General features: G+C 41.6%; 1 protein-coding gene across 4 annotated transcripts in view; it reads right to left on the bottom strand.

The window, feature by feature from the left end:
• Positions 1 to 26,843, bottom strand: part of LOC100482033 (putative protein ZNF720) — a 181,386-nt gene that overhangs the window by 66,740 nt on the left and 87,803 nt on the right. For all 4 annotated transcript variants that reach the window (XR_004619164.1, XM_034639104.1, XM_034639105.1 and 1 more), the window contains exons 4-6: positions 16,493 to 16,571; positions 13,988 to 14,114; positions 13,414 to 13,509 (exon numbers count right to left, since the gene is read on the bottom strand). Coding sequence is in view for 3 of the 4 variants with exons in the window: in XM_034639104.1 (XP_034494995.1) it covers positions 13,414 to 13,509; positions 13,988 to 14,114; positions 16,493 to 16,507 (238 nt within the window). In the remaining variant the exon portion in view is untranslated. The remainder of the gene's footprint in view (positions 1 to 13,413; positions 13,510 to 13,987; positions 14,115 to 16,492; positions 16,572 to 26,843) is intronic.

The following is a 26,843-nucleotide window of genomic DNA, read 5'->3' as shown; positions in this document are numbered from 1 at the left end:
AGATGTCTAAAAATGACAAAACTCACAAACCATGAAGGGGAAAATGAAAAATTGGATTACATTAAAATTAAGAACTCAGGGCACCTGGGGGGCTGAGTCAGTTAAGCGTCCGACTCTTCATTTTAGCTTGGGTCATGAGATAGAGCCCCACATCCAGATCCAGGCTCGGCTGGGAGTCTGCTTCTGAGTCTCATCCTTTCCCTTGGCCCCTCCCCCTACTCTCTCTCTCTCTCTCAAATAAATAAATAAATAAATAAATTTAAAAAAAAAAAAGAACTTCTCTGAATCATAATTTCAAAAGATAAAAATATAGGTAGAGTAAGAAAGAAGACAAAGGACTCATTCTCAGCATATACATAAAACTACAAAGCCTAAAGAAAAAGATATTACAACAACTGGGGTCCCTGGGTGGCACACTCCCTTAAGCGTGGGACTCTTGGCTTCGGCTCAGGTCGTGATCTCAGGCTTATGAGATCACGCCCCATGTCAGGCTCTGTGCTCAATGTAGAGTCTTCTTCAGATTCTCTCTCCCTCTGTTCCTCCCACTTTGGTTCTCTCTCTCTGTCTAAAAAATAAATAAATCTTAAAAGAGCGCAACAGTAAAAAGGGACAACAACTAACTAGATACTTCGAAAAGGAGACTATCCAAATGTTGAACCCAATTCTGTACTAACAGGAAGCAAGAACAACAACAAAACAAATAAAACCACCACTTGGTAACATCACATAGCGACCAGAAGCCGACTGTGAAAACGCCATAAACTACCAAGCTTTAGAAAGTCTGTGGATAAGCCAGAAATCCCAAACACTGCTGGTGTGTGTGAAAACTGGTACAAAGATTTTGGCCGAGTGTCTGGTGAACATATCTAAGCATATTTACCAACAACTCACTCCCACATACATAGTCAGCAGACATCTGTACATGTTTCACTAAAAGACAAAATACTGATTTTCCATGCCAGTACCAGTCATGGCAGTCCTGCACTGAGAACCATCCCCCGGCCCAGAAACAGCAGAACGATACAGTCGGTTGATATTCACAGTGGAATTGGATCGATTCATTCTAATGAATGATACACAATAACGTGCAGGAATACAGATAAATCGACAAACGATAGATGGAAAGAACAAAAGCCCAAACAAAAGAGCTCCTTTTGCCTAATTACATTTACATGAAGTACAAAAATGAGCACAGCAATTTCTTGCCTTACATGTTAAAAGAGGCTGAGCTTTGGGGAAAGTTACCGAAGAGCTCAAAGGGAATTTTAGAGGACAAACAATATTCTGTGTCTTGATCTCAGTAGCTTATACAGATGTGATCAGTTTGTATAATTCCACTGAGCTGTTTACTTATGATTTCCACATATTTACTCAAAAAAAACCCACATCATCAAAAAACAGGTAAGTAAATAGGCAAGTATCACAATGTACATATACTGACAAACTGAAATTAAAAGGATGCAATTTCACACTGTGACTATATTTGAAAAGCCTTTTTAAAAAAAAGTGTGCTTTAATTTCTAGCTAAAGCAATATAGTCCTGAGTGTACAAAGTTCACAGAAAAAGAATGAAATGTGTAATTATTTTCTTAAAATACACACAGGAAAACATAGCAAACAAATAATGAAAAAATAGATAGGGTGTAAGGATAAGCATAAAAAACTTGGTGAATCAAAACCCTAATATCTCCATTAGAATATTAAACATAAATAAACCAAATGTTCCTGGTTACACTAAAGTTTGCTTGAATGTAGTCCACTGGAATTTTCCTAAAGCCATAACAAAAACAGGAGGAAAGAACTGGAAAAAAAAGAAACAAACAAACAAAAACACTCCATGTAGTGATAACCAAACAACTGGCATGGCAATATAAATATCATATATTAAAATCCTTAACACTAATGGGGTTTGTCACTGTTATTCATAATGTTATTTTTTTTTTAAAGATTTTATTTATTTATTTGACAGAGAGAGGGACAGCCAGCGAGAGAGGGAACACAAGCAGGGGGAGTGGGAGAGGAAGAAGCAGGCTCACAGCAGAGGAGCCTGATGTGGGGCTCGATCCCACAACGCCGGGATCACGCCCTGAGCCGAAGGCAGACGCTTAACCGCTGTGCCACCCAGGCGCCCCTCATAATGTTATTTTTCAATATCTAAATACACAGCATTTCAATATTCTAACTGAAGGATAACGTAATCTGCATTGATGTGTGTGTATAAAAACACAGACATATAAATACACGTATGTAAGGAAAATTTTATTTTTTGCTCATCAGAGGTTAAAATAATCATCACAAAGGGTTGACATCGCCAAGATGGTGAAACAGAGGCGCCTGGGTGGCTCAGTCAGATGAGTGTCTGACCTTTGATTTCAGCACAAGTCATGATCTCAGGGTTGTGAGATAAGGCCCCGTATCCAGTTCCCCGATGGGCATGGAGCCTGCTTGGGATTCTCTCTCCCTCTCTCTCCCTCTGTCCCCCCGCCACATGTCTCTCTCCTTCTATTAAAAAAAAGAAAGATGCTGAAATATGTAGTTGCCACTTCAGTACTTCTCAAAATAAGCTCAAGTAGCAACTATTCAAATAAGACCTCACTGGGTAAATCTCAGTACTCAGGGCTGAGGCTGAAACACCCCAACCACAGAAATCAACAAGCACAGCGTGAGAAGGGTTAAGAGGTTAATTTAGGTTAATTAAGGGTTAATTTCACATTGACCACAATGTGCCTGCCCCCCGCCTCCAGGCCAGCAAAGTGCCCTACCATGAATCACCACCTGGAACTATAATTCCTCCACCAAGAAAAAGAGAGTGGTGGGCATCCAGCATTCTCCAAACGGCAAGCTGCTTCCTGGGTAGCCCACTATGGTCTGGCCTCATGGAGATTCCTGGGAGGATCTGTGGTACTGGACCATGGCGATCATAGACACATGGAAAGGTGGGCAGGGCTTACAGCAACCAGTGCTCTGATCTTGGAACACTAACAGACCAGATTGCAGTCCACCTTGCAGTCGTACCCAATCAGAGATCACAGTGATTCTGCCCACTTGCAGAATGCAGATGAACCCACCTGGTTAAGGAGATTTGTCAACAGCTGTGCCTGACTTGGGTCTCCAGCCAATAGGGTGAACTAGAGCATGGAGGCCATTCTTGGGCTCTATCTGAACAACATGCAAATTGGAAGTCATTTCCCACTGCTGAGCATAGCCTCTAGACCCCCAACCAGCTGAACAAAGACCCTAGGCAACCACAGAGCCTATCTCATAGGCCTATGGGGAGAGGGCCAAGCCAGCAGCATTGCCCAAGTGTTGAGCATAACCTCTCTCTGCACAAGCAGGGAGCTTGAACAGTGAACTGGGGCAGTCTCAGAGCCTAGCCTATTGAACTGCCCAGCAACAGAGAATGGCCTTCAGTCCTACCAAATGTTTGAACATAACCTCTGGTACCACCTGACCAAGGACTTGCCGGCAGTGGTTTGGAAAACACTCAGGAGCCCACAGTTCCTATGGACACGTCTGCCCTCTGTGAACATAGAAAGAAAGATTCCAAGAAAAATGTGCGCCAGAGAAATCATTCCAATTTTCAAATGCATAGGTTATTTGGTTATATTCCAAGGTTCAATATTCACATTCAAACAGAGAGGATTCAGCATGAAACATGACACATGACTTATGGGCTACCTTTTTCATGAAAAATAAAATCTGAAATATTCCCTAAGGTCTGATATATTCGTACTCATATATGTACAATGTATGTCCTATGGTAATTAATGGATTATCAATTATATTTAATGTTTTTGATTCTGTGCATTACTGCTAATATTATTCTCCTCTCATTGACAAAAATAATTAAGGTGTAGTGATCATCTTAATATTGGTAGAGTCAGGATTTGAACCCTCCACATGAACATGAGGCACACAGGTCAAATGCCCTTCCAGAAGGTGACCTGTGCTTGGATTCTCTTTCCTCTTTGTCATTCAATGATTCACGGAGAAGTCTTCACACACAATGGCCTCCATGAGACTTCAAAGTGAAAATTCCAGCCCAAACCAAACACATGTAAAATAAATAGCTTTCACCTGAGTACTAGGAACCAGAAACAGAGATCAGGTATCCAAGGTAAAAACACAGGAAAAGGCCCAGCACACACGAGTCCACTTTCACACCTAGAGAACCAGGACTACACACTTGTGTATCTGACTACATTTTGCACAGGCTAATACCCTTCCTGAAGAACACACCTATAAATGTGTCCCCACACATGGGTTCTCAACATCTGTTCCCTACACAGGCACCTGAGAACATACAGGAAAGGAAATTTGGGGGCTGCACTCCAGAACCACTGACATGGTAATGTGGGGATAGGCAGAGCAATCCAAGATTTACCAGCGCTCCTGGTGATTCTGACACAGGCTAAATTTGACGACCTCTGCAGGAACTAAGTCACAAGTCAATCCTGAGTGATCCACAGATGAGTCACTCTTAGAAATACCCACGCTTGTGGTCATGTTACTGTTGTGACACAAGCACACACACAACATACACAACACACATTTCCTTTATTCATAAATGAATCTGACTCTAACAGAGTCTGTCTTGGCTTCCTCCTCTTCCATCTCTCCTTTCTCTCAATACCCTCCTTGAACTTCCTGGGATCACCCCAAATACACTTTTGTTCACATTCCTTAACGAAAATGATCCAAATTAAAGTGAATTAGAACTTATGTAAATATTTTATCAAGTAAGTCATGAAATGCATAAGGACATTAATACATGTTATATATTAAAATGGGACTGAATATAGCATTCTCACGATAATGCTGTATTCGACGATTTTACCCGTAAGACCATAAATAATGGCAGGCTTCAGCAGCCCTTCATCAGCACTGCATTTACACGCAGAATAAGAGAACCGTGCACTAAGGTTAAGGATACTCTAAATTTGGGGGGATTTTTGTAACACCTGGTTTCAAGGCAAAGTATGATGGCCTTTCTGTCAGATGCTGGGAAAAAGTTCAGAGAACAAGAGACATTCGCAAACATCTTAAATGTCCACCTGTGCCACAGTTATAGCTTTGTACTTAGATGGGCAACTATGACAGAGTGCTGATCAATGACAGGGAGAGAGTAGTGCCCTGGGGAGAATGACCTCCCCTGAATAAAAACAGAAAGGCTTCAAATCAAATTTCTTAAGTCCAACAGCCCCTGGGTGGCTCAGTCGGTTAAGTGTCTGTCTTTGGCTCAGGTCATGATCCCAGGGTCCTGGAATCGAGTCCTGTGTCAGGCTCCCTGCTCAGTGGGGAGTGTGATTCTCCCTCTCCCCTTCTTGTGCTCTCTCTTACACACAAGTTCTCTCTCTCTCTCTCTCTCTCTCTCTCAAATAAATAAACAAAATATTGTTTAAATATCTCAGATGTGGCTTCAAATGATCCTGTTACAAACAATTTACCATTGAATTTGAAAATTTCAAGGTACTCCTAAGAACCTACAAGGACCTGAATGGCTTATGTTGGAGGAGAGAGCAGTGAAAATGGGGTCTCCATTAACACAGGAAGGAAGGACAGCTGTGGTACCTACATCACTGGAATGGAGATGAGGAGACAGAAGAACTGGAGATGATTTAGAAAGCAAACAAGTAAAATTTATCTTTCTAGATTCAGAGTCAAGAGTGCAGCCTCGGACAGATGTCGTTTCCCCACATAAGGAATTCATGCCAATGCTTCAGACTAGATGCTTTTCATCGCCTACCTTGGGCTGAATCTTCCCTCGTAATAGAAGCCTTTTCTTCCTAACTTTAGAACAGCTACTAAGACCCAGCGCCGTCCTGTGTTTGGTCCCTTCAAATATATGTTAAAACAACCCATGACTTAATGAAGTCTCCAAGTTTTCACCTAATAAACTTGCTATAGTCAAGTACATAACTTGGATCATGTCACTTCCATGAAAAGAAAAGAAGACTAACTAAAGAAATCTTGCTTAGGGTCCTTTTCCAATCAGAAGTAATAAGTGAAATGGATCAATTCAACGACATGGAATTTAATATGCTCGCTGTAGAATTATGCCCATATTCAAATTAATTTTGAACACATGTCATTTCATGCAAGCTGTTCATAAAATCTGGGAGCAAGCCAATTTAGCAACAGTTCCTGAACACTGGAACAAGGAAAATAGAGTAGATCCTAAATGAGTCATAGCCACGTATACCAGACAAGATTTGCATGGGGAGATTCTCAAACCAACATATAAGAGATTCAGGAGAAATAAATTCTATAGAATGCAGAGAAAATTATTCCCATTATGATATCTATAATATTTGTCTTTGCTAGGAAATCAACAGTTTTGAAATTTGGAAATTATCTCTTTGGATCCAATATTCCCTTTCCTTCTGAAAATATAGGTATATACACACACACACTTATTCCTACTTAGTTCTTTTACTCCAAAATACATCTTTAGCTTAATGTAACATATCGAACTCTGTGCACATCAAAACCATAAACCTCTGTGTTCTGTATGCTCATAGAAACAACATAAGCAAAGAAAAATATAGGGTAAAATTTTTAAAATACTGACTGAGAATTCTGTAGATATGGCTTATATTAGTAATGACTTTGTTCAATCAGCAGGAGTTAAGTAGAACCCCCTGGCATTAGACAGCGAGCCATGGTTCAATAAAAGAAAGATATTGAAATTAAAGCTGACTACTCATAGATCCTGGAGGGTGTACATAATATGCCTTGAGGGACAACGTGAAGAGGTCAAGACTGAGTGCAGGAAGAGAAAATGGCAGGAACCAGGGCAGATGTCGTTCTTAGGGTCGTTCTTAGGGTCCATAGTTGGTGTGCTTTGGCCAGGTCTAGAATGCACCTGGCTGGGCCAGGTCTAGAATGCACAATTCAAACCAAAATGAGTGGAGTATGGTAAACTCTGCGGGAAATCTTCTCTAAGGGATGCTCATGGTAAATATACTGGGAGTGGACACTCTTTCACAAGGGCTACTGGGAAGTCAGATCAGGAACTTACACTTGTGTGTGACTGTGGGGGCTGTTACCTAGCGTATTTGCTGTTGGGTGGAGCTAGAGTCAGTTCAAATCCCCTAAGGCAGTCTGGTCATATGAACTGGAATCCAAGTCAGCAGTATCACACATTTGTTTACCTACACTCAATAATACTTCTATATCATCCCTATTAAAAACACCATAAAGTCCTACCTAGTAGTTACAAAAAGGAAGAAAAGTTATAAAAATAAATGTGGGGAAAACTAATTTCAAATAATCTGAGTTTAGGGCCACTGGGAAAAAAGATTATTAGTGATATCCTCCCACTGCTTTAAGAAGTACAAGTGCCCCTTGAATAATGCAGGGGTTCAGTGTACCCACAACCCATACAGCGGAAAATCTGTGTATAATTTGACTCCCCAACAGTTCATTTTAATAGCCTACTGTGGCCAAGAAACCTCATCAAAAACAGTCAATTAATATATATTCTATATACTATAAGTGTTACATATGGTATTCCTACAACAAAGGAAGCTCAAGAAAAGAAAACGTTGAGAAAATCAGAAGGAAGAGAAAATACATTTATGGCAGTGTACTATAAATAAATCTGACGATAAGAGAACCCGGACAGTTCAAAACTATGTTGTCCAAAGGTCACGTGTACTTTGTGTTACTCTCTGTTTATCTGCAATCTTGATGAAACTTGGGGAGGGTAAGGTTGGTGTGGGATCACACTTTATTTATTACACACCAGTGTTAACACATTAAAATCCATTCAGTGTTATTATTTTAAATATATTAAGTCCAAACACACTCTAAACAAGCACTTGAAAAATCACTGTACAATCCTTGGTCAAAGCACCCATTACATCATTCAAGAAGCATTCTTGTTCCTCTGACACGACACTCTGCGAGTTGTGCTTTCCATGCTTTTGAAACTGAAGCTAATTATTGAGTAAATGTGGATTTACAATGATTTTCCACCCTTTTATGGAAACGTTAGATATACTTTCCTAGATATCTATGAAGAGTTCTTTATTTCAACCATCTAACTGATGTTCTTGATTTGTATCAATTACTACTATGAACAGACATCCAGCTTTAAATAAAGTACCACCATATTATCCTAAACAGCAACTGGCAAAAGTATTTAAAAGATAGAATGTTTCTCTGTTTTACGTTAACACAAATGATAACGCCCTGAATACTTACTTCGTGGTGGTTTCTATCACTCTTATATGCAACCACAAACAGCATTTCCATGTGAACTTTCATCATACATTGTATATTAGAGTGTCTTTACTATTTTTTATTTTTTAAAAGATTTTATTTATATACTTGAGAGAGAGAGCTCACATGAGAGAGAGAAAGAGAGAGAATGAGGTGGGGGCGCGGTAGAGGGAGAGGGAGAAACAGACCCCCCACTGAGCAGGGAGCCGGTTGCTTTGTAGGGCTGGATCCCAGGACCCTGGGATCATGACCTGAGCCAAAGGCAGATGCTTAACCAACTGAGCCACCCAGGCGCCCCTACAGCATCTTTAATCTCACATGGAAAAGTAGGTATGAATGAATTCCCCATCATGCAAGAGCCTTATATGTCTGTGAGACAGCAACAATCATACTATTTTGCATGCACACAAGCAATAAAGGCTTAGCATGAGATTATTTCAGAGCAAAATTAATATCTGCCATTGAAAATAACTCAAATATGGTCAAAAGAAAAAAAGAGACACAGTGAAACTAATAACCGCTCTGCAAACATCCATCCCCCCTTGATCCTTTCAGGTATATTAACAAATACAGTTGACCACTGAATAACATGGGTTTAAACAGTATGGGTCTACTTTACACTAAGATTTTTCTTCTTTTTTATAAATATCATATAGTTCTGTAAACACGTTTTCTCTTCATTATGCATTCCTTAATAATTTTTCTCCACCTTACTTGATTATAAAAATACTGTATAGAATACAGACAACATAAAAAGAAGGGGATGATTAACTGTTAATGTTCTAGGTAAGGATTCAATAATATGTTATTTCCATGGTAAGGAAGGAATGTTTTAAGTTTTGGGGACTCAAAAATTACACACAGATTCTAAATTTTGCAGGGACTTGGTGCCCCTCATGCCTGCCCTGTCCAAGGCTGCAATGTAATTGATTTAGGTCATTTAAATTTGGATTTTTCTCTGTAATAAATACTCTGATTTAGAGTCATGTCTGAAAATGGCACTGACTGATTTTTGTTAATTCTGACTTCATTTAGATTCGCCTTTCTATCGCACATACTTAGCCAACCGCTTACATCTTTAATATTTTTATCCTTTATAAAGAGTTTCTTTCCGAACTGTATATTAAAAACAAACGTCATTCATCAGTAATTATACTAGGGTTTCTATCCACTATGCTTTATCTGATGTTTAGTAAGGGTTCAGTTCCAGGTACAGACTTTCCCACCATTCTTGACATCTGTCAGGTATCGCCCCAGGATGTATTATCCCACGTTGAATATTCTTGATTGTAAATGAAATGCTTTACCACATTCCTTACATTTGTAGGGTTTCATACATTATGCACTCTCAAATGTTCAGCAAGTTTGTAGTTCTGCTTAAACACTTTGCCACATTTTTTTTTTTTTACATTTGTCAGTGTTCTCCCCACTGTATTTTACCTTATATTGATAAGTTTTGAGTGGCACTTAAGGTCTTTACCACATTGTTTACATTTGTTATATTTCTTCCCATTATGAAATGTCTGCTGTTGAGTGAGTCTTGAAGACTAGTTAAAAGGTTTGCCACACTTACTACCTTTTTCAGTCTTCACTTCAGGAAGGATATAATGATGTACAATAAGATTTGAGCTTTTCTGAAAAGACTTTCCCACATTTATTACTACCATACTGGTTCTCCGGAAACTGAGTTCTTTGACAGTTATTAGGATTTGACACTTGACTGACATTTTCCCCAGATTCATTACATTGGTAAGTTTTGTCTCCTTCATAAATACTTTGGTAATTATGGAAAACAGAGTCCTCACTAAAGGCCTTCCTAAGTTCACAACACATGAAAACTTGCTCCAAATTAAGTATTATGTGGTAAGTATTACACAATGATGTTTGGATAAAAACCCCCTGTGTGTATCAAATTTAGAGAGTGTGCAACAAGGAGGGATTATGTGTTGGTGGCAGAATAATGAGCCCTCCGAAAAGGACTTCTCAAATCTATCACATTTAGAATTTTTACCTTCATTTTTAAATGTTTAATATTCACAAATGCATCAGTGAATGATTAAACCAATCTTATATTTGAAATGGTTTGAATGAAACTTTCCCATGACCGAGGTGACTTTCCAGAATTTTCATATTCCAGCGAATATGTATGTTGAAAAAATGCATTATAGTCCTGGGTTCAAAGACATTGTTCTGCAAATATAACTGACTTACAGTGGGGATTCTCCCTAAATGTGTTCTATGCCTCATCTCTTCTGGTGGGAAGGATTTCATTATGGTACTTGGGTTATATCCATCATAACATCTTTACTGCCCTTCACTACCTTCCCAGTCATTCATTAGGTATAAACACTCACGGGGCGCCCGGGGGCCCCAAATGGTTGAGTGTCTGCCTTCAGCTCAGGTCGTGATCCCAGGACCCTGGGATCGAGCCCTGCATCGGGCTCCCTGCTTCTCCCTCTCCTTCACCTGTTCCCCTGCTTGTGCTCTCTCACTGTCTCTGTCAAATAAATAAATAAAATCTTTACAAAAAAAAAAAAAAAGTATAAATACTCAGGACCACAGCTTCCACATCTTCCCATATCACTCTGAAAAGTGAATCTTCTTTCCCTATCTTTGCCAACAGGCCTTTGGGTGTTATCGAAAGACACAACTAAAAGAAACAAAATGAGTTATCACAGTCACTATACTCACATGCATATGTTAAAATGCTCATGTGCAAACTTAATACTCATCATAGCACATCAGCAGGAGGGAGAAATAGGAAGCAAGGGACTTTGCTCCTCCATGGAGACAAAAATGGACCAAATTACCTTTTAGATGGCTCCAGAAGCCAGTTAGGAGAACACAGCACCCCACGGCAAGTACAAACGCAAAAGAGCCACATCAAACGGAAAAGAGAAGTTTGTGACTCTTGCCCACGGCAGCTGCTCACCCTCCCTGACACTCCATGGCCAAACTGTGAGAAAACTCCTACAAATGAGTGACCTGTATGTTCAATGATCTGGCTTCTTGGCTGCTGCCTGAGGGACTTGTTTCTGTCACGTATGCCATAGAAACAGAAGGAATGAGAGCACCCTTTGGACTCATTATGGTGACTGCTCAGGCAAAAGGCGAGCTTTGTTCAAACACTGCAGAGAGGAAAGAGCTGATTCATACTTGAGTTAAATTCACACTGTCTTGATATCTACTGAGTTGAAAATGGTCATCCTATAATAAAATACACAGGTAACTAAATGATGTTGTGGAAGGTCCCATACAAAAGGAAGCGATTATGGAAATGTAAAACCAGAATGAGACAAAATTTAACCCAAAGAAGTCCACGTACAAACAGATGAATTCTGGGGTTTCTGGGTGGGTCAGGCTGTTAAGAGTTTAACTTCAGCTCAGCACATGATCTCAGGGTCCTGGGATGGAGCCCAGTGTGGGCTCAGTGGGAAGTATGCTAGTCCCTCTCCCCGTCCCAACCCCCCAACTTCTGCGTGCTTTCTCCCTAATAGGTAAATAAAATCTTTAGAAAAAAATGGATGAATTTTTAAACGAAACCTTTCATATAACGATAATTTTAAACTGTGACTGTCTACCCATGAAAACCAAGCATTTTGAATTATTGGCATGCCTTCATGGACAGTAAAATAGTAAAGAATATATATTAAAATCTATCATGAAAAGTTCTAATGGAAAATTTTATGAATAAGCACTTAAAAGTCATTGAAAAATGTATTGTTATTAAGATATCCCTCCTGCACACAGAATGTAAGGCTATAATCCATTCTTTAGAACCAAGCACCCTGGGGCACCTGCATGGCTCAGTTGGTTTAGCACCTGACTCTTGATTCTGGCTCAGGTCATGATCTCAGGGTTCTGGGAATGGAGCCCCTCAAGGGGCGAGGGGGGGGCACGCTTAGCAGGTAATCCGCTTGGGAGTCTCTCCCTTTTCTTCTACTTCTCCCTCTCCCTCTGCCCTCACCCCACTAGAGTTTATGCACTCTCTCTCCCTGTCTCATAAATAAATAAATCTTTACCCAAAAAAAAGAGAAAAATAAGAACCAAGCACTCAAAAAAAACCCTTCATTTTGAAACAAAGAAATATCATCACAATTATAAAATATGCCAGCAATAACTTTGAAAAAATAAATATTTGGGATTAAATTAGGATACATTCTGAGGAAAGTAGAAGAAAAGCCTAATGGTTAATTTTTCCGAATGTAAAATTAAATTTATAAATAAAACTTTCTTTTTTTAATATGGGCATTTTATTGATTATCCACTTACTTTTTATAAGCAAATGCCCATGTAATATCATAGCTTTTGATATAAAAAAAATCAAAGATGAATGTCATGTATAACTAATAAGAAAGAGAACACACATGGCAAAGTCACAGCAAATTCACAACATACAAAATTATTCAGTGATTCAATTATTAATAAAGTAACAACTGAGACTTTATTACAGGCTGCAAATTCTGAATTCTAAATGTTCTAGCTCCTCTATGACATTATTTAGGTAGGAATACCAGGAAACAAATAGATACATTTCATTATTTCAAAATTGAGGAATGGAACACATACAGTGGAAATTTCTAATATTATTTAATACAAAGAAAAATGAACTTTTAAGTGAAATAAAGGATTCGATTTTCTCATTTTAGGGAGGTGTTTTGTTATCTGATGAAATTACTGATTTCTCAATTTTGTACAATTAAGATTAAAGCCACAATAACATTGGAAAGCATAAACCAGAAAACATGTGATATGTTTCCAATGTTCCCAGGATTTCTGCACCAAAACCCTATGTGCGTAAAACCACCCTGACACACTTCTCACATGATGAAAAACAGAACTTACAAAGGGCTTAGCATGGAGATCTGCAGAAATAGGGAGATTTCCCTGGGGCACTCAAAGCAATGGAGAAGCTCTCAAGATTATGGAGGCCCTCCCACCCCAAGGAGAGTCTCCTGGCCCTCCCTGTGCATGTGATGGACCATCACTGGAGCTGAAGGAGAATCCCTAGAGAGCTTGATAATGTTGGCTAGCAGATGTCCCTCTGTGAGAGGGGGAGAAATTCAACTATGCTTCTAAAACTAATTTCCATTCAAGCACAGCTACTCAAATCAGAATTTAAGGTCTGTCTTCCTCCTTCAGACTTGGACCTCCCCTCTGTCAACTGTTTCATTCATTCCCACCTACCTGGATGGAAGGCTACGGTCTCCTTTCTCTTCACATCCCAGAGTTGTTTCTCTTGCTCCAAAAAGATGACCAGGTCTGGCTTCCACACAATAAGACCTGTTTATTAGAAAAAATGAATAGGAGTAGTGCTGGAGATTTTAATTTTCAGTCCACTAGAGGACACTGTAGAATTCTAGAAAATGATTTCCCAAACACTATTGACCAACAGCCCCATTAAACAAGCACGAGAAGTTTCAAATTTTCACATCATGACCTCCACTTTCAAGTACAACCAACACAATAAGGAGGAATTAAAATTTCAGTTTAAGTTGTGAGCAGTCCCATGCTATGCCACACAATGTTTAGAACTGCCACTCATCTACAGAAGTGATGCTGTTCCCTTCAGGAAGGGGAAGCTAAGGCTGAAAAGGACACATCATGAAGATCCTCTCTACATCTACAAACCCCTACTTGTTTCCCTTTCTGTCTAGATCTGAATTCCAGGCATTCATGGGGAATCTTCCAAGAAACAGTCTTCACAGGAAGAAGAAAACCCAGAGTAGGGTTTAGGAAATCTGGAAGGAGTCATCCTCACCCAAGAACAGGAGGTGTCCATAGTTCTCCAGCATCACGTCCCTGTACAATTCCCGCTGCGTGTGACTCAGGCATCCCCACTCCTCCTGGGAGAATTCTATGGCCACGTCCCTGAATGTCAGCAGTCCCTGCAATAAATACCACACTCACCAAGTTGCCATTGACAAGAGTTCACAATGGTCCCTAAGATCAAGAGGGAGTTAATGTTACCAGCTAGACCCACGACCTGACATTCCCTGGTTACCTGCTTGTAGCCTCAGACCTTTGTCCCACATTTTACTTCTTTTTCCCCCTAATCTTGGAGTAAAAGGCAAAGACCCCATGGTCTAGTCTCCTGTCAAGGAAGAAACTATCCAACTAAAGGAGATGATGGCCCAAAGGATGAGATTAGACCAGCCCAATTTGAGCTCAACCCCTAACTCATACCTGTGTAGATGGACCAAAGAGCAACCAGGGTACTTTTACCTCATTATAAGATGAACATCTCCACCCTAGGATAAGCACAAACCTCACTTACGTAACATACAAAGTATGTATGGAAGTGTTGTCTTCAGGTACCTGTTTGACCTTATGCCCAGCTCTATACAGATGATGAAGCCCCTTTTGCTGCATTTCCATCAGAACCCTAAATAAAAGGAAACCATTCCCCCTGGCTCTGCGAGTCTGCTTTGGAAGTGATTCCCTGGGATCTCCTTATTGGCTGCAAATCAAGTTTCCTCTGTGTTACAAGCCTACCGTATAATTTCTATCTTGACTCTACTATATTTCAGGATTTTAAGACACTCAAACATGTTAAGTAAGTGATTGGGGCTTTTTTTGTTTGTTTTTGTTTTGTCCTTAAAATACAAAGAAGTAAATAGAAGGGTAACTCTGTGACCTAAGTGTGGAGTAAAATAAAAACCTCCAAGATGCAGATCTGACTTAGAAGCTCCGGTCCTAGAAATCAGCATCTCTGCTACACAAAGGTGAGAGCCTTCACGGTCCAGGGGAAACTGATGGGCAGGGGCCAGCGAGCTAAGGGTTAAGAAAGTACTCTTGAGACATTTTTGGTGCAAAAAGCGTTTTTACTAAAGCACAGGGCCAGGATCCCTGGGCAGAAAGACCTACACTGTCCTTGTGAGAAGCCATTGATAATATAGTTTTAAGTTGGGGGATAGAAATAAAGGAAGCTTCTGCAGGGATTTTCATATGTTAAAGAGGACTTACAGGATCCCGGAGGCCTGGCTATTGTCAAGCTGCTTGCTTTTTACCTCTAGCGAAGCATTAACATTAAGGCAGTTGGGAAGTCCTTATGGAATGTCCTACGCTGCCCATCTCAAGTATTTATTAAGGGTCTGCAAGTCGAATTTGTTTACCTCCATTTCTTTTACCTTTGTTCTCAACAGAAACTAGAAGCAAGAACAAGTCAGAAGAAAGAAGTTTCCACTTTAAATGTGGTGATTTCTGCAAATCACTCAGACAATCCATCTAAGATACTTATGATTATTAAGGGGGAAAATATGAATTTTATAGGGGAGAAATCTGTCAGAGAGCACCAACATAAGTAAAAGAAGGTAACACGAGGGCGCCTGGGTGGCTGAGTTAGTTAAGCATCTGTCTTCCGTGCAGGACATGACCCCAGGCTCCTGGGATCAGGCCCTGTAGCCAGCTCCCTGCTCAGCGGGGAGTCGGCTTCTTCCTCTGCCCCTCCTCCCTGCTCGTGCTTTCTGTCTCTCACTCTCTCAAATAAATAAATAAAATCTTAAAAAAAAAAAAAAAAGAAGAGGGTAACATGAGCTCTGAGGAAACAAGTTGACATCAGTGCCTAAAGCACACCAAAGGACCTATTATTACTGGTATGTTCTTGTGGTCATCAAACATTAAATCAGAATATAAGCTGATTTATGAGAATACAGTGCATTTATACAAAGTTCAATCACACATAGTTTCCAAGGCCCGTAATATCTATTATATTTTAAATGAAATTTCTTTTTCACAACCTAAAGAACAAGAATCCGCCCTCCCTTCCCTCCACCCCACCCCCACAAGAACTTTCCCAGTTATTCTGAGCCTCATATCCCTCATGTTTATTTATGCATTTTCTGACTCCTGGTCTACAGAAAGCTGAAAAAGCATCCAGATGGGACCTAAATAAGAGCTGTTTTCCTTGACTGATATCCCAGGACCCAACCCCATCAGCAACAGGAATCTTGAACTCAAAGACTTCCCTTGTGAATCAAGCACAAAGGGAATGTTTTCAATACTTGCAGGACTTTAATTCAAAGTGACAATTGTTGACGGCCTATTCGAAGCCAGGTTGGAGAGAAGGGAGAGAAGGCTCTGGGATACAGGGAAGAATTGTTCTAAAAACTTAACCTCAAGTATCATTTTTGAAAAGGTTTCAAAAATAAATATAAAGCATAAAACAAAAAATATCAGAACTAGAGGAATCAATATTTGCAATTTCTAAATCAAGGAATTTCAGGAGAAAAAGATGATAGCCTCTGACCTCAGACGCAAGGCTTACCTGAGAACTGGCCATTTCTTCTTCTTTCACCTTGTCCTCTAGATTTCTTTGTCAGAAGAGATTCGTGGAGAAATCACAGCTGCATCAGGAGAAAATGCCTTTAAAGCCACCAACAGAGCCTCTGCACCTCTAAAAACTGCTCGGCCTGAAGGCAGGACTTTGAAATGCAGAAAAGGCCCAACTTCCTAGTCCTTTGTGTCAGGAGCCTTTCAGAAACCATGAGCTCCTCTGTGGAGACCAATCCCTGACTTCTCCTCCTCTGCTTTCAGGGGGCCTCCCCTCCCACACACTATCACAAATTCAGCTACGGCAGAGGAACCGTGTCCTGCACGGGCCTGACCCTCCCAGACTCATGGAGCAGAAACCCTGTCACTTCTCCTTGAGCCAAAGCCTGATCTCAACTCTCATAAAATAACTGGAAGCCCTTGTGCTTACCCCTGGCCTCACTGAGAATCACCTGGAGCCCTTCATTAACACAACACTGCTGTTTTCAGCAGTTGACAGAATCTGAGGGGGAGGGCACCAGCAAGGATCATTTTGGAAACTCCACGCGTTATCCTATTGGGAAGCATCTGGGGAGGTGACCAGGCAAAGCACAGTAACCAAGGCTGTGGCTGCTAACCAGATTTAAATCGATGCCTTTTCCACTCATCAGTTTCTAGACATTTATACATTCTCTCTCTTTCCGCTACACAGAGGGAGACACCCTTACAAACGGAGCGTTCCCTTAAAAATGCAAATATCTCTTACAAAAGTAAACATACTGTGTTTCAAGGCTTTTCCTTTGTCTGCTGTTTCTTTAACACGCGGAGGGGCGCAGGGGCGGCTCAGTGGGCTGAGCATGTGACTCCTGAATTCACCTCAGGACGTGATCTCAGTGTCATGAGGTCAGCGTCCACAGAGCAAGGATCCTGCTTAAGATTCTGTCTCTCTGTCTCGGCCCCTCTTCCCCCTTCCCTGCTGGTGCACGCATGCTCGCTCCCTCGCTCTCCCTCCAAACACACACACACACCCGGCCTAAAATAAGCCTTAAGGAAAGAGACCTATTTTGCTAAGAACATGCTCCCTTCCGCACGTACATGTTTATTTTCATAAGTAACTGCCACACAGTTTTCCAAACTGAATGTACTTTTTTACTCTCCCATCCACAATACATGAGAATACTAATTCCTCAATATTTTCAGGAAAATTATGTTATTTATGTGATGTTATTCTTTTTCTTTATTTTAGAGATTCTAGAAAATAGTGAGCAGTTTCACATGTAGACTATGAAGTGGTCTTACTTCAGCTGCCCTGGTGACTCAAACGGAAACCGGTTCAGAGCAGAAAGCTGAACAAAAATCAAATGGCTGCATTAAAACAATAGCGAGGCTTCACAGTTTAAAATAAGTATCCTCTTCCCTCTCTTCCCCAAACTTCCCCTTCCCCCTTCTTAGCCTTTGTTTTCTGTTTTCAGGACTCCAGTTCCACTCTGAAAACATGAACAGGGCTGGCAGCACAGGCACAAATCCTGCTGAAACAGGCCAGATCCTGTATTTCCCTACAAACCCCCCAGGCCCGTCCTCTGGGTGGGCTCGCAGTTGTGGAGGCCCTCACTTTCAGCAGCCTCCTCCGTCTGGTAAAGCTAAAATGCTACTGTTCTTTATCCCCAACTCTGTCTTCAAGTTATATTTTGGCTCTGAAGCACAGAGGTTAGTTTTTGACAACAGAATGAATGTGAAAGGAGAGGAAAACATTTTCCCCATCTGTTCTCAATTCTTTGGCTGGTCAAATAATTAAACTGATGTAAGACAGATTCACAAGAGAAAAAAAATAATTTCTTGATTATGGGAACCTCTGAGATATGAGGCTCAAAGACAGGTGACCGATGCTTACGTGCCACTGTGACTTCAGAAGAGTGTAAGGATGTAGGATTTCAAAAACAGGGAAGTATACTCACAGGAAAAAGGAAAGAGCAAATGTTTATCAAACAACAGTTTGCCACACCAGGCAGGCAACTCTTCATAATATAAAAAGTTAATGTCTGATATTAGCTAGATTACTGACAGAGTTCTGCCATCTCATTCACTCTTCATATATAATCAGCCTCACAAAAGAAGGAAATCCTTCCATTTGCAGCAAGAGAATAAACCTAGAGGATCTTTTTTAAGCTACCTAGAAGCCCTGCCAGCGCCCCTTTGCCCAACTTCACAGTCTTTAAATGGTATTAGCATGCACCTTTAGCATGTGTGATTGATAAACCAAACCTCTTTGTAGATCTATAGATCATGCACTGTTTCCTAGAAAGACTTGGATCAGAACCCTCTTGCACAACCCCTCTCCCCAGAAGCACGAATACACAATCTGCAAGAACCACAATAACGTCTCTAGCTGACACCATGGAGTCTGCAAGCAGCAAAACGTGTTACAGATTACCAGGCTCCTCTTTTACCGATTACTGGCCTCAAGCTCCTTTAAAACTCTTTGGACCAGGCTCAAACGCTGGAGCCGGTTTTGGGACAAGACTCCACCTTCTTCCCAAGGGGCCAGCTTCTTGAGTAAAGCTCATATTAATTTCCAATCAAAACACGTGCCCTAAGTATTGCCTTTTTTGAGCCACCAGCAGCCAAAAATGGAGTTTTCAGTAACAAAACTGTTGTGGGATTGATAAGCCCATCCAGAGAGAACGAATTCTTGAGATGTTTTACAGCTTATTTAAGTAGCAGGGAAACAGGACCCCTGGGCAGAAAGAGCAGCACTTTGGTTACATGAAACGTGTGGTTATATGCTTAGTGTCCAAGCGGGTAGAGGAGATATGCAGGGAGTATTAGATCACAAATGTTTCTTCAAATTTCTACCTATAAAACTACTTTCTGAGATGCTAGGGTGGCTCAGTTGGTTAAGTGTCTGCCTTCAGCTCAGGTCATGATCCCAGGGTCCTGGGATTGAGTCCCTCATCAGGCTCCTTGCTCAACAAAGAGCCTGCTTCTCTCCCTCTGCCTGCTGCTCCCTCTGCTTGTGCTCCTTCTTTCTCTCTCTCTCTCTCTCTCTCTCTGACAAATAAATAAATAAAATCTTTTTTTTAATTACTTTTGCAAAATTTCTCTTGTGCTTATCATTCAGTTCGATATTAACTACAGGTGAGATGTACAGGCAGTCATGAGACCCTTTAAGAATGTACCAACCAGCACATATTTGATCCTTATCAAAACTATAAAAAGGCTACAGGTCAGCCTTCTGGGTTAAAGGTGAACATTTTTCTGTTTCTACATTTCATCACTTCACCCCTGACCAACTATTGTTTCTTATATCATTAAGGTTGTTGAAGGGTGAAGGACTCATACTCTGTAACTTCTTCAAGGTGACAGGGGTTGTAGAGATGTCCTTACCCATGCACTGAAATTGCTCCCTATCTATTCCTACAAGTAACTATTACAGAAGGCCATTGTTGTAGAGTCCAGAGGGACTCTGGGGCGAATTTGTGTGGAATAGTCAGTATGATCTGTTGGCTGGGTGAAGGAGTCAGGAACTGCTTGCACATATCTCAACAACAGGAGAGAACAAAGCAAAAGAGAGAACGCATCAGAATATGATTATAATGAAAAACCAGAGAGCAATGAGAAGACCCAATAGAGTGAGCACAGTGCACATCTCCATGAGGAATCTAATCCACTCTTAAGTGACAGTGGAGAAAGAGAGAGAGAGAGAGAGAGAGATAAATCAAGAAAAAGACTCACCAATAAAGAAAACACCAATAGTTACCAGAGGGAAGGTGGGTGGGGTGAAGGTTAACAGGTTTGGGAATGAAGGATCGCACTTGTTGTGATAATGACTGGATAATGTATGGAATTGTTTAACCACTGCATTGCACAGCTGAAACTAATAAAACACTTTATGTTAACTAACTGGAATTAAAATGAAACCTTAAATGTCAAAAATGAAGAAAAAGTGGTGGCAATCCGTTAAAATACTGATGTGTTTTTACAATAGCAATAGACAGATACACAGAATAATAGCTGACGTGGTTGAAAGGAAGACTCCTTCCCATATATCAGGAGAGGATAGCTAACTCTTCCCTAAAAGGGCATATGATTGTACATCGACATTTCTTAATAATTACTTCAGGTCTAAAAATTATTGAAATTATGACTCCTAGGTCATTATATCAGAACAAGAATGCTTCTTGAATGCTTGGAATCTGTATTTTCAACAAGGATCATACAGTGGATTTGAAATACATAACTTAGCTTGTGTATGATCCTAAGATATTTTAATGACAGAACATATTGCTTTTTAACCAATTTTTTTTTAAAGATTTTATTTATTTATTTGACAGAGATAGAGACAACCAGCGAGAGAGGGAACACAAGCAGGGGGAGTGGGAGAGGGAGAAGCAGGCTCATAGCAGAAGAGCCTGATGTGGGGCTCGATCCCATAACGCCGGGATCACGCCCTGAGCCGAAGGCAGACGCTTAACCGCTGTGCCACCCAGGCGCCCCTAACCAATTTTTTAAAAAAGATTTTATTTATTTATTTGACAGAGAGACAGCCAGCGAGAGAGGGAACACAAGCAGGGAGAATGGGTGAGGAAGAAGCAGGCTCCCAGCGGAGGAGCCTGATGTGGGGCTCGAAGCCAGAAAGCGGGGATCACGCCCTGAGCCGAAGGCAGACGCTTAACGACTGAGCCACCCAGGCGCCCCGGTTTTTAACCAATATTAACCAATATTTAACCAATATTAACCTACCACACCTTAATTAAAAATGTAGACAACAGATGGTATCTACCACCCATCTGATAACGCTGATGTAATATAACTAGTAACCCATGTTCTCAGTGGCCTCAGACTTAAATAATGTGTGGTTATATTTCCAACAGTTTATCTATTGCATGGGTGTCTCCTCCTTGTAACACCTGGGACTCAACATGGATGTATTATAGATTATACAGGGGGACTGTTGACAGTTTAGGTAAACTCCTCCATGATGGGGTGCTACTTGGCATCCTTTTTGTGTAGTCAGTTGGATTACAGGGCACTTGAACTGACACCAGCCCTTCTCACTAGTGCGTTCCCTAAACAACACTCTGCAGAGTGACATGTTACTATAACTTCTGCTAGGACACCTCAACCGCTGCCCTTGTGAACAACCATCTCCCCCGGCACCCTAGACATTCCCCCTGTATACTCTGTAGAGAAGATTCCCACAGAGTTGACCTAAATCTGTTTCAGTTTCAGTGGCTCAATCTGGACTTACCCAGGAACTCCGAGGCACTCCACCCATGGATCCTAATAAAGGACTGAGCCCCATATCATAATGGAGGGGTTCCTTGATGTTTAAATGAAGTGAATATATGTACATGGCAGTACTGGGTGTGTGACAGATACCCCTTAAGTAGGAGGAAAATATTCCAATATAAGGCAAGGCAAGAGAGAAAGATTACAGGAAGAAGAACTCCATGAATTCTGCTCATGTGAAGAGAGGAACCTGTTTCCAGGTTGCACAACTGACTCTCTGAATACAGAAAGATAAATTCTACTTGTCTTATTTTTTAATGGTCTCCAGTTCTTGATTTCCTCAGTTTCATTTCCAGATACAAATCCATCTGAGACAATATTTTGTCTGTGTTGTGGCTAGAGAGTCCTCACTGACCTCTTAATTCAGATTAGAGGGCCATGAGGACAATGGGCCACAGTATAAATTCAGACATTCAGCACTGAGAGGGATGTAAACATAGGTAACACATGATGATCTACACTCCTAGAAAGAAAGGTAAGACTATTTTTATTTATTTTTAAGATTTTATTTATTTGAGAGAGAAACAGAGCAAGCACAAGCAGGGGGAGTGGCAGAGGCAGAGGGAGAAGCAGGTTCCCAGAGGAGCAGGGAGCCCACCGCGGGCTCGATTCCAGGATCCCGGGATCATGACCTGAGCCAAAGGCAGACACCCCAAATGAGCCACCCAGGTGGCCAAGACTATTTTTTAAAAGATTTTATTTCTTTATTTCACAGAGAGAGAGAGAGAGAGGGAGAGAGACAGCACAAGCAGGGAGAGCAACAGAGGGAAAGGGAAAAGCAGGTTATATCCCAGGATCCTGGGATCATCATCTGAGCCAAAGGAAGATGCTTAACTGACTGAGCCACCTAGGGGCCCTAAGATAAGGCGTTTTAAAAGCACACCTGAAAAACTCTTTTTGAAATGTGGGGAGGGAACTGGAGGCAACACCAAGGCAGCTCCTAATGGCGTCATCTGATGAATAAAAGGAAAGGCGATGGGGACTTGGCAACTACAGTGAGTTCCTGGAACCAAGGGATTTCTATCTTTCTTCATGATTTAACTGAAATCTTGGGTGTTCGTGACAAATGGATGCTGTTGGATGACTGAGATTACTGATCTTCCTCAGGCCTAGATTATTGGCAGTGGATGGTGACAGGTATTGGATGATGGAAACACTGTGTACATCGCTTTAAGACATCACACGACAGACAAGATGTTGGAGATGAAGCCTTCGCCCTGTAATAGGCAGGATCAGCAAGGCATGGGCTGTGGCCGCACAAAGCACTGGTATCCCAGGTGTATTACCCAACATAGGTCCGATGCACTGTAGATCGGTGCTCTTCCAGGGATGCGACTCAGAGCTGACACGTACCTCCCGTATTCCTCTTAGCCCGTGATTAGGGTAGTCACGTGCTCTGGGCTCTGTTCTTGTTACTGATTAGTGGGGACACAGGTCAGCAGTCGGAGGCAGTGACCATCTCTGCGCCACATGACCCACCCAATTTTTGGCCAGAAATCCCCATGGCCTTTCACAGCTATTGCTGTTCTTACGCTCACCCTATTTGAAGTAGAACTGGGATTTCTATCAGTTGTGGAAGCCACTGCAAAGAAGTGGGTAGCAGGTTACTTCCATTTAACATTATTACAAGTGAAATATAATACTCCATTTCATTTTGTAGCTGTGCGCCTGTGTTCAGCTATACCGAGAAAGGGTAATACTTACAGAAAATAAGCTGTATAGTTTGTTTTAGGTACACAATGAATTTGTAGGAAGCCTGTGTCTGATAAGATGACTGAGGCATCACATGGGGTACCCTCTTTTTCCTCATTTTTGCTCTGGTATGATCTGTATGAAGCACTGTGCCCCTCTTTCATCTCTCGTGGCCCTGAAATGGTTGCCCCAGCACTAGGTACCAAACCCTGTTTCATGATTAAGAAGGAGAAAGAAAAAATCTGACAGCACATAGGGATTTTGATTGGAAGTTATTTCTTTTTCATTCAGGACAGTCCTGCCTCCACAGGCACTTCTCCATCTCACTGACAGAGCTCTCTCAGATGGCGTTCTTAGCAACACTGTATGTGTAGCACAAGTGGACCCCAAGAATGTCACTAAAAATGGCCACTTTAACCTGCACTGTGTCACCGCATCTGACACAGTGGCCATCGCCCTTTTCAGTATAACAAGGTGTTATGAAAATCTCTCAAATTTAGAAAATGCTTAACCCGGATGCACAAGAATTTTATTATATGTGCAAATAGAATGCGTCCTTTGAGGTAGGCAGGTACAGATGTTCAACAATGCACATACGTTATTTAGGAGTTTAGGGAAAAATTGTTGGGAAGGAATAATATTCCTTTACCATTCAAGATTATTTTACCTGGACTACGTATCAAATTGACAGAGACAGATTACAGCAGAAAACAATCCTAAAGTCTAGTTGCATGCACCCAAAACCCAATAATGAAAGTGAGGCCCATAAAAATAACTAATGTAGATCGTTCTTATGATTTTTTTTAGGAAAAAGAAGAGACAACACATCTGTGAGAATTTGACAGCATGAAGAAAACTCCTGTTTGGGCCTTGAATTAGCATGGAATTCTGAGTGGAATTTAGGTAGTGGTAGTAAAGTAGTGAAAAGTAGCAAGTTTGTTCATGGAAACTTCTCAGCTCCTAATTCCCTATCTGTGAAGATAAGAATACCTCTTTCTCTCTCTTTGCAGGAAAGTTATCCATTACATGGGAGATTGACTTCCTGCTTTCTGGACACAAATGGTGGTCAGAGTATTCTTTTTGCATTGGCTGTTTCCTAAGTAATTTTTATTTCAAAATAATCAATCTGGCAAAGGGGCACATTTTAGGGCAGCCTGCCATTGTCCCCAACACAAACTCAGGAAAACAGAACTGGCAATCCACCATAGCAGGGGAGATCAGAAGCCTAGAACCCTCACCGTCCGCAGCCCCACCCAGATCCACCTTCTTCCGAAGATTTTCCAGGTGTGGCCCCATTCTGGACTCCCCCATCACTGAATAGTTGGAAGGAGATCAAAGTTTTCTTTGGCTGCTTATTCCCAGTCTCAATGGTAGGTGCTCACTTTTTGCTGAAACCCAAGAGCAGATTCGTGGGAGCAGAGAACTGCATGTTTGGGTGCCTAAATGTCTGTCGCTGTCACTAAAGTCAGTGCTTCTTGTGCATATGCGTTCAGGACCTTTTTTCCATTTATGAACATCCAGTTGTTCCTGAAGGTCAAAACAGTAAATATCCACATAAATGGTGAAATTATAATCCGAACCTGGTTTCACCTCATGGTGGGTGTTGAGCCAAAAACACCATCAAGCCAAAAATAAGAAAAAGACAGGTTTTACGTTTATCAAGTAAAGAGAACACCAGGCACATTTCCTGCAACTAGCTCCCTAAGCAACAAAACTGGGTGAGTTTTAAGCTAAGGGCACATGCATATTCATCAAGGTGCCTGGAAAAGGACATTTCAGAATGAAATCCATAAAAAGTCATCCTAAATTGACAGAATCCAAGTCCCAGTTGATTGAAGTCAAAGGAACAGTAATTGTGGGCATCATCAGTTCTCTGGCTCCTTTACTCTGTTATTTGCGTGCTCAAAGGGGTTTAATTCCCACAACAGCCACTAGAGAATCTCTGTTAAGACAACCTTTACTTTGGGAAAAAAAAAAAAAAGAATCTTTACTTTGGAAACAGCAATGGGAGTTTTATCATAGATTAATTGTCTCTGATATGGTTAGACTATCCCCTCGGCTTGTGGCAGTTGTTTGTATTTACATTCTTTTGCTGCCTTAAAATCATTAACTATTATTAACTATTAATAGCTATTATTATTAATCAGGAAAAACAGAGTACCAAATTAGGGACACAGAGGCTATGGCAAAAGGATAGGCAAGTCTAGGAAACAAAGAGGGATGCTTTTCTGAGGACAGAAGAGGGAAGTTGAGAACTCTGTTATATACTAAAAGTTCTTTGGAGTAAAATGGTAGTTTGAACCACAGTGGTTTTTCAGTGGTTGAACTATTGCCTGGGAAGGATTAAGAAAAGCATTTCTTCCTCTGTCTGGAATAGTATAGTCTATCTCCAAAGGTAAAGTCTGTAATGTCAAGATCTTTCCTTCCTGTTGGATCTGCCAATGACTATGAGTCATGGGGCTTGAGCGCGCGCCCTGCTGAAACCTCCTGACTCCATTTTAGTGAGGCTTTACCATTTGACCAACAGCTCAAAATTTCCTTCACTGGCAGCTGCTGGTAACAAAACTTCTAATCTTCACTTTGATAATTTCACTTTTTTTTTTAGATTCCATGTGATTTCAGACAATATTTTTTTTCCATGTGTGTCTTATTTAATTCAACAAAATATCGTACAGATTTTATGGGCTAAGCACAAGCTACCCCATGATGGGTCACTTTGGCAGAAAGATTGAGTTAAAAAGCAATCAAAATCCAACAGGAGGTTAAGATGGCGGAGGAGTAGGGGACCCCTTTTTCAGCCGGTCCCCTGAGTTGAGCTGGATAGGTACCAGACCAGCAGGAACATCCACGGAATCAGCCTGAGACGCAGGAAGATACATCTGGATCTCTATAAATGAACATCTCCAGCGCTGAGTATCGAGGTACGAAGCGGGGAGCCGTGAAACCGCGCACAGATATCGGAAGCTAAACAGAAGGGGGAGGGAGCCGCCGTGTCAGGGCTCCGGGAAGTGGTAGCCACCTACACGGGGGAGCGGACAGACCGCGGACCCACACGCTTGAGACAGCAGACTGAGAAGGGAGCTCTGGGAGCGCACGCGGGACGGCTGGCGGTTGGCGGGCCACCTGCGCGGGGGAGCAGGCGGACTCGCGGAAGGCACCCGCGAGACAGCAGACTGAGAACGCGAGCTCCAGGAGCGCGCGTGGGGCGGCTGGCGGGCCACCTGCACCGGGGAGCGGGCGGACCGCGGACCCGCACTCTAGAAACAGCAGACTGAGTCCGTGAGCCGGGAGCGTGCGCCACCAAGCATCTCACGGAGCTCCGGAGCTCCGGTGTGCTCACTGGATCGAGGCTGAGACCGGGAGCTCCGGGAGCGTCCGCGGGGCGG

This window comes from Ailuropoda melanoleuca, chromosome 12 (genome assembly GCF_002007445.2).
Source record: "Ailuropoda melanoleuca isolate Jingjing chromosome 12, ASM200744v2, whole genome shotgun sequence".
In the NCBI taxonomy this organism is placed as follows: Eukaryota; Metazoa; Chordata; class Mammalia; order Carnivora; family Ursidae; genus Ailuropoda; species Ailuropoda melanoleuca.
This window is presented reverse-complemented; position numbering and strand designations above follow the sequence as displayed.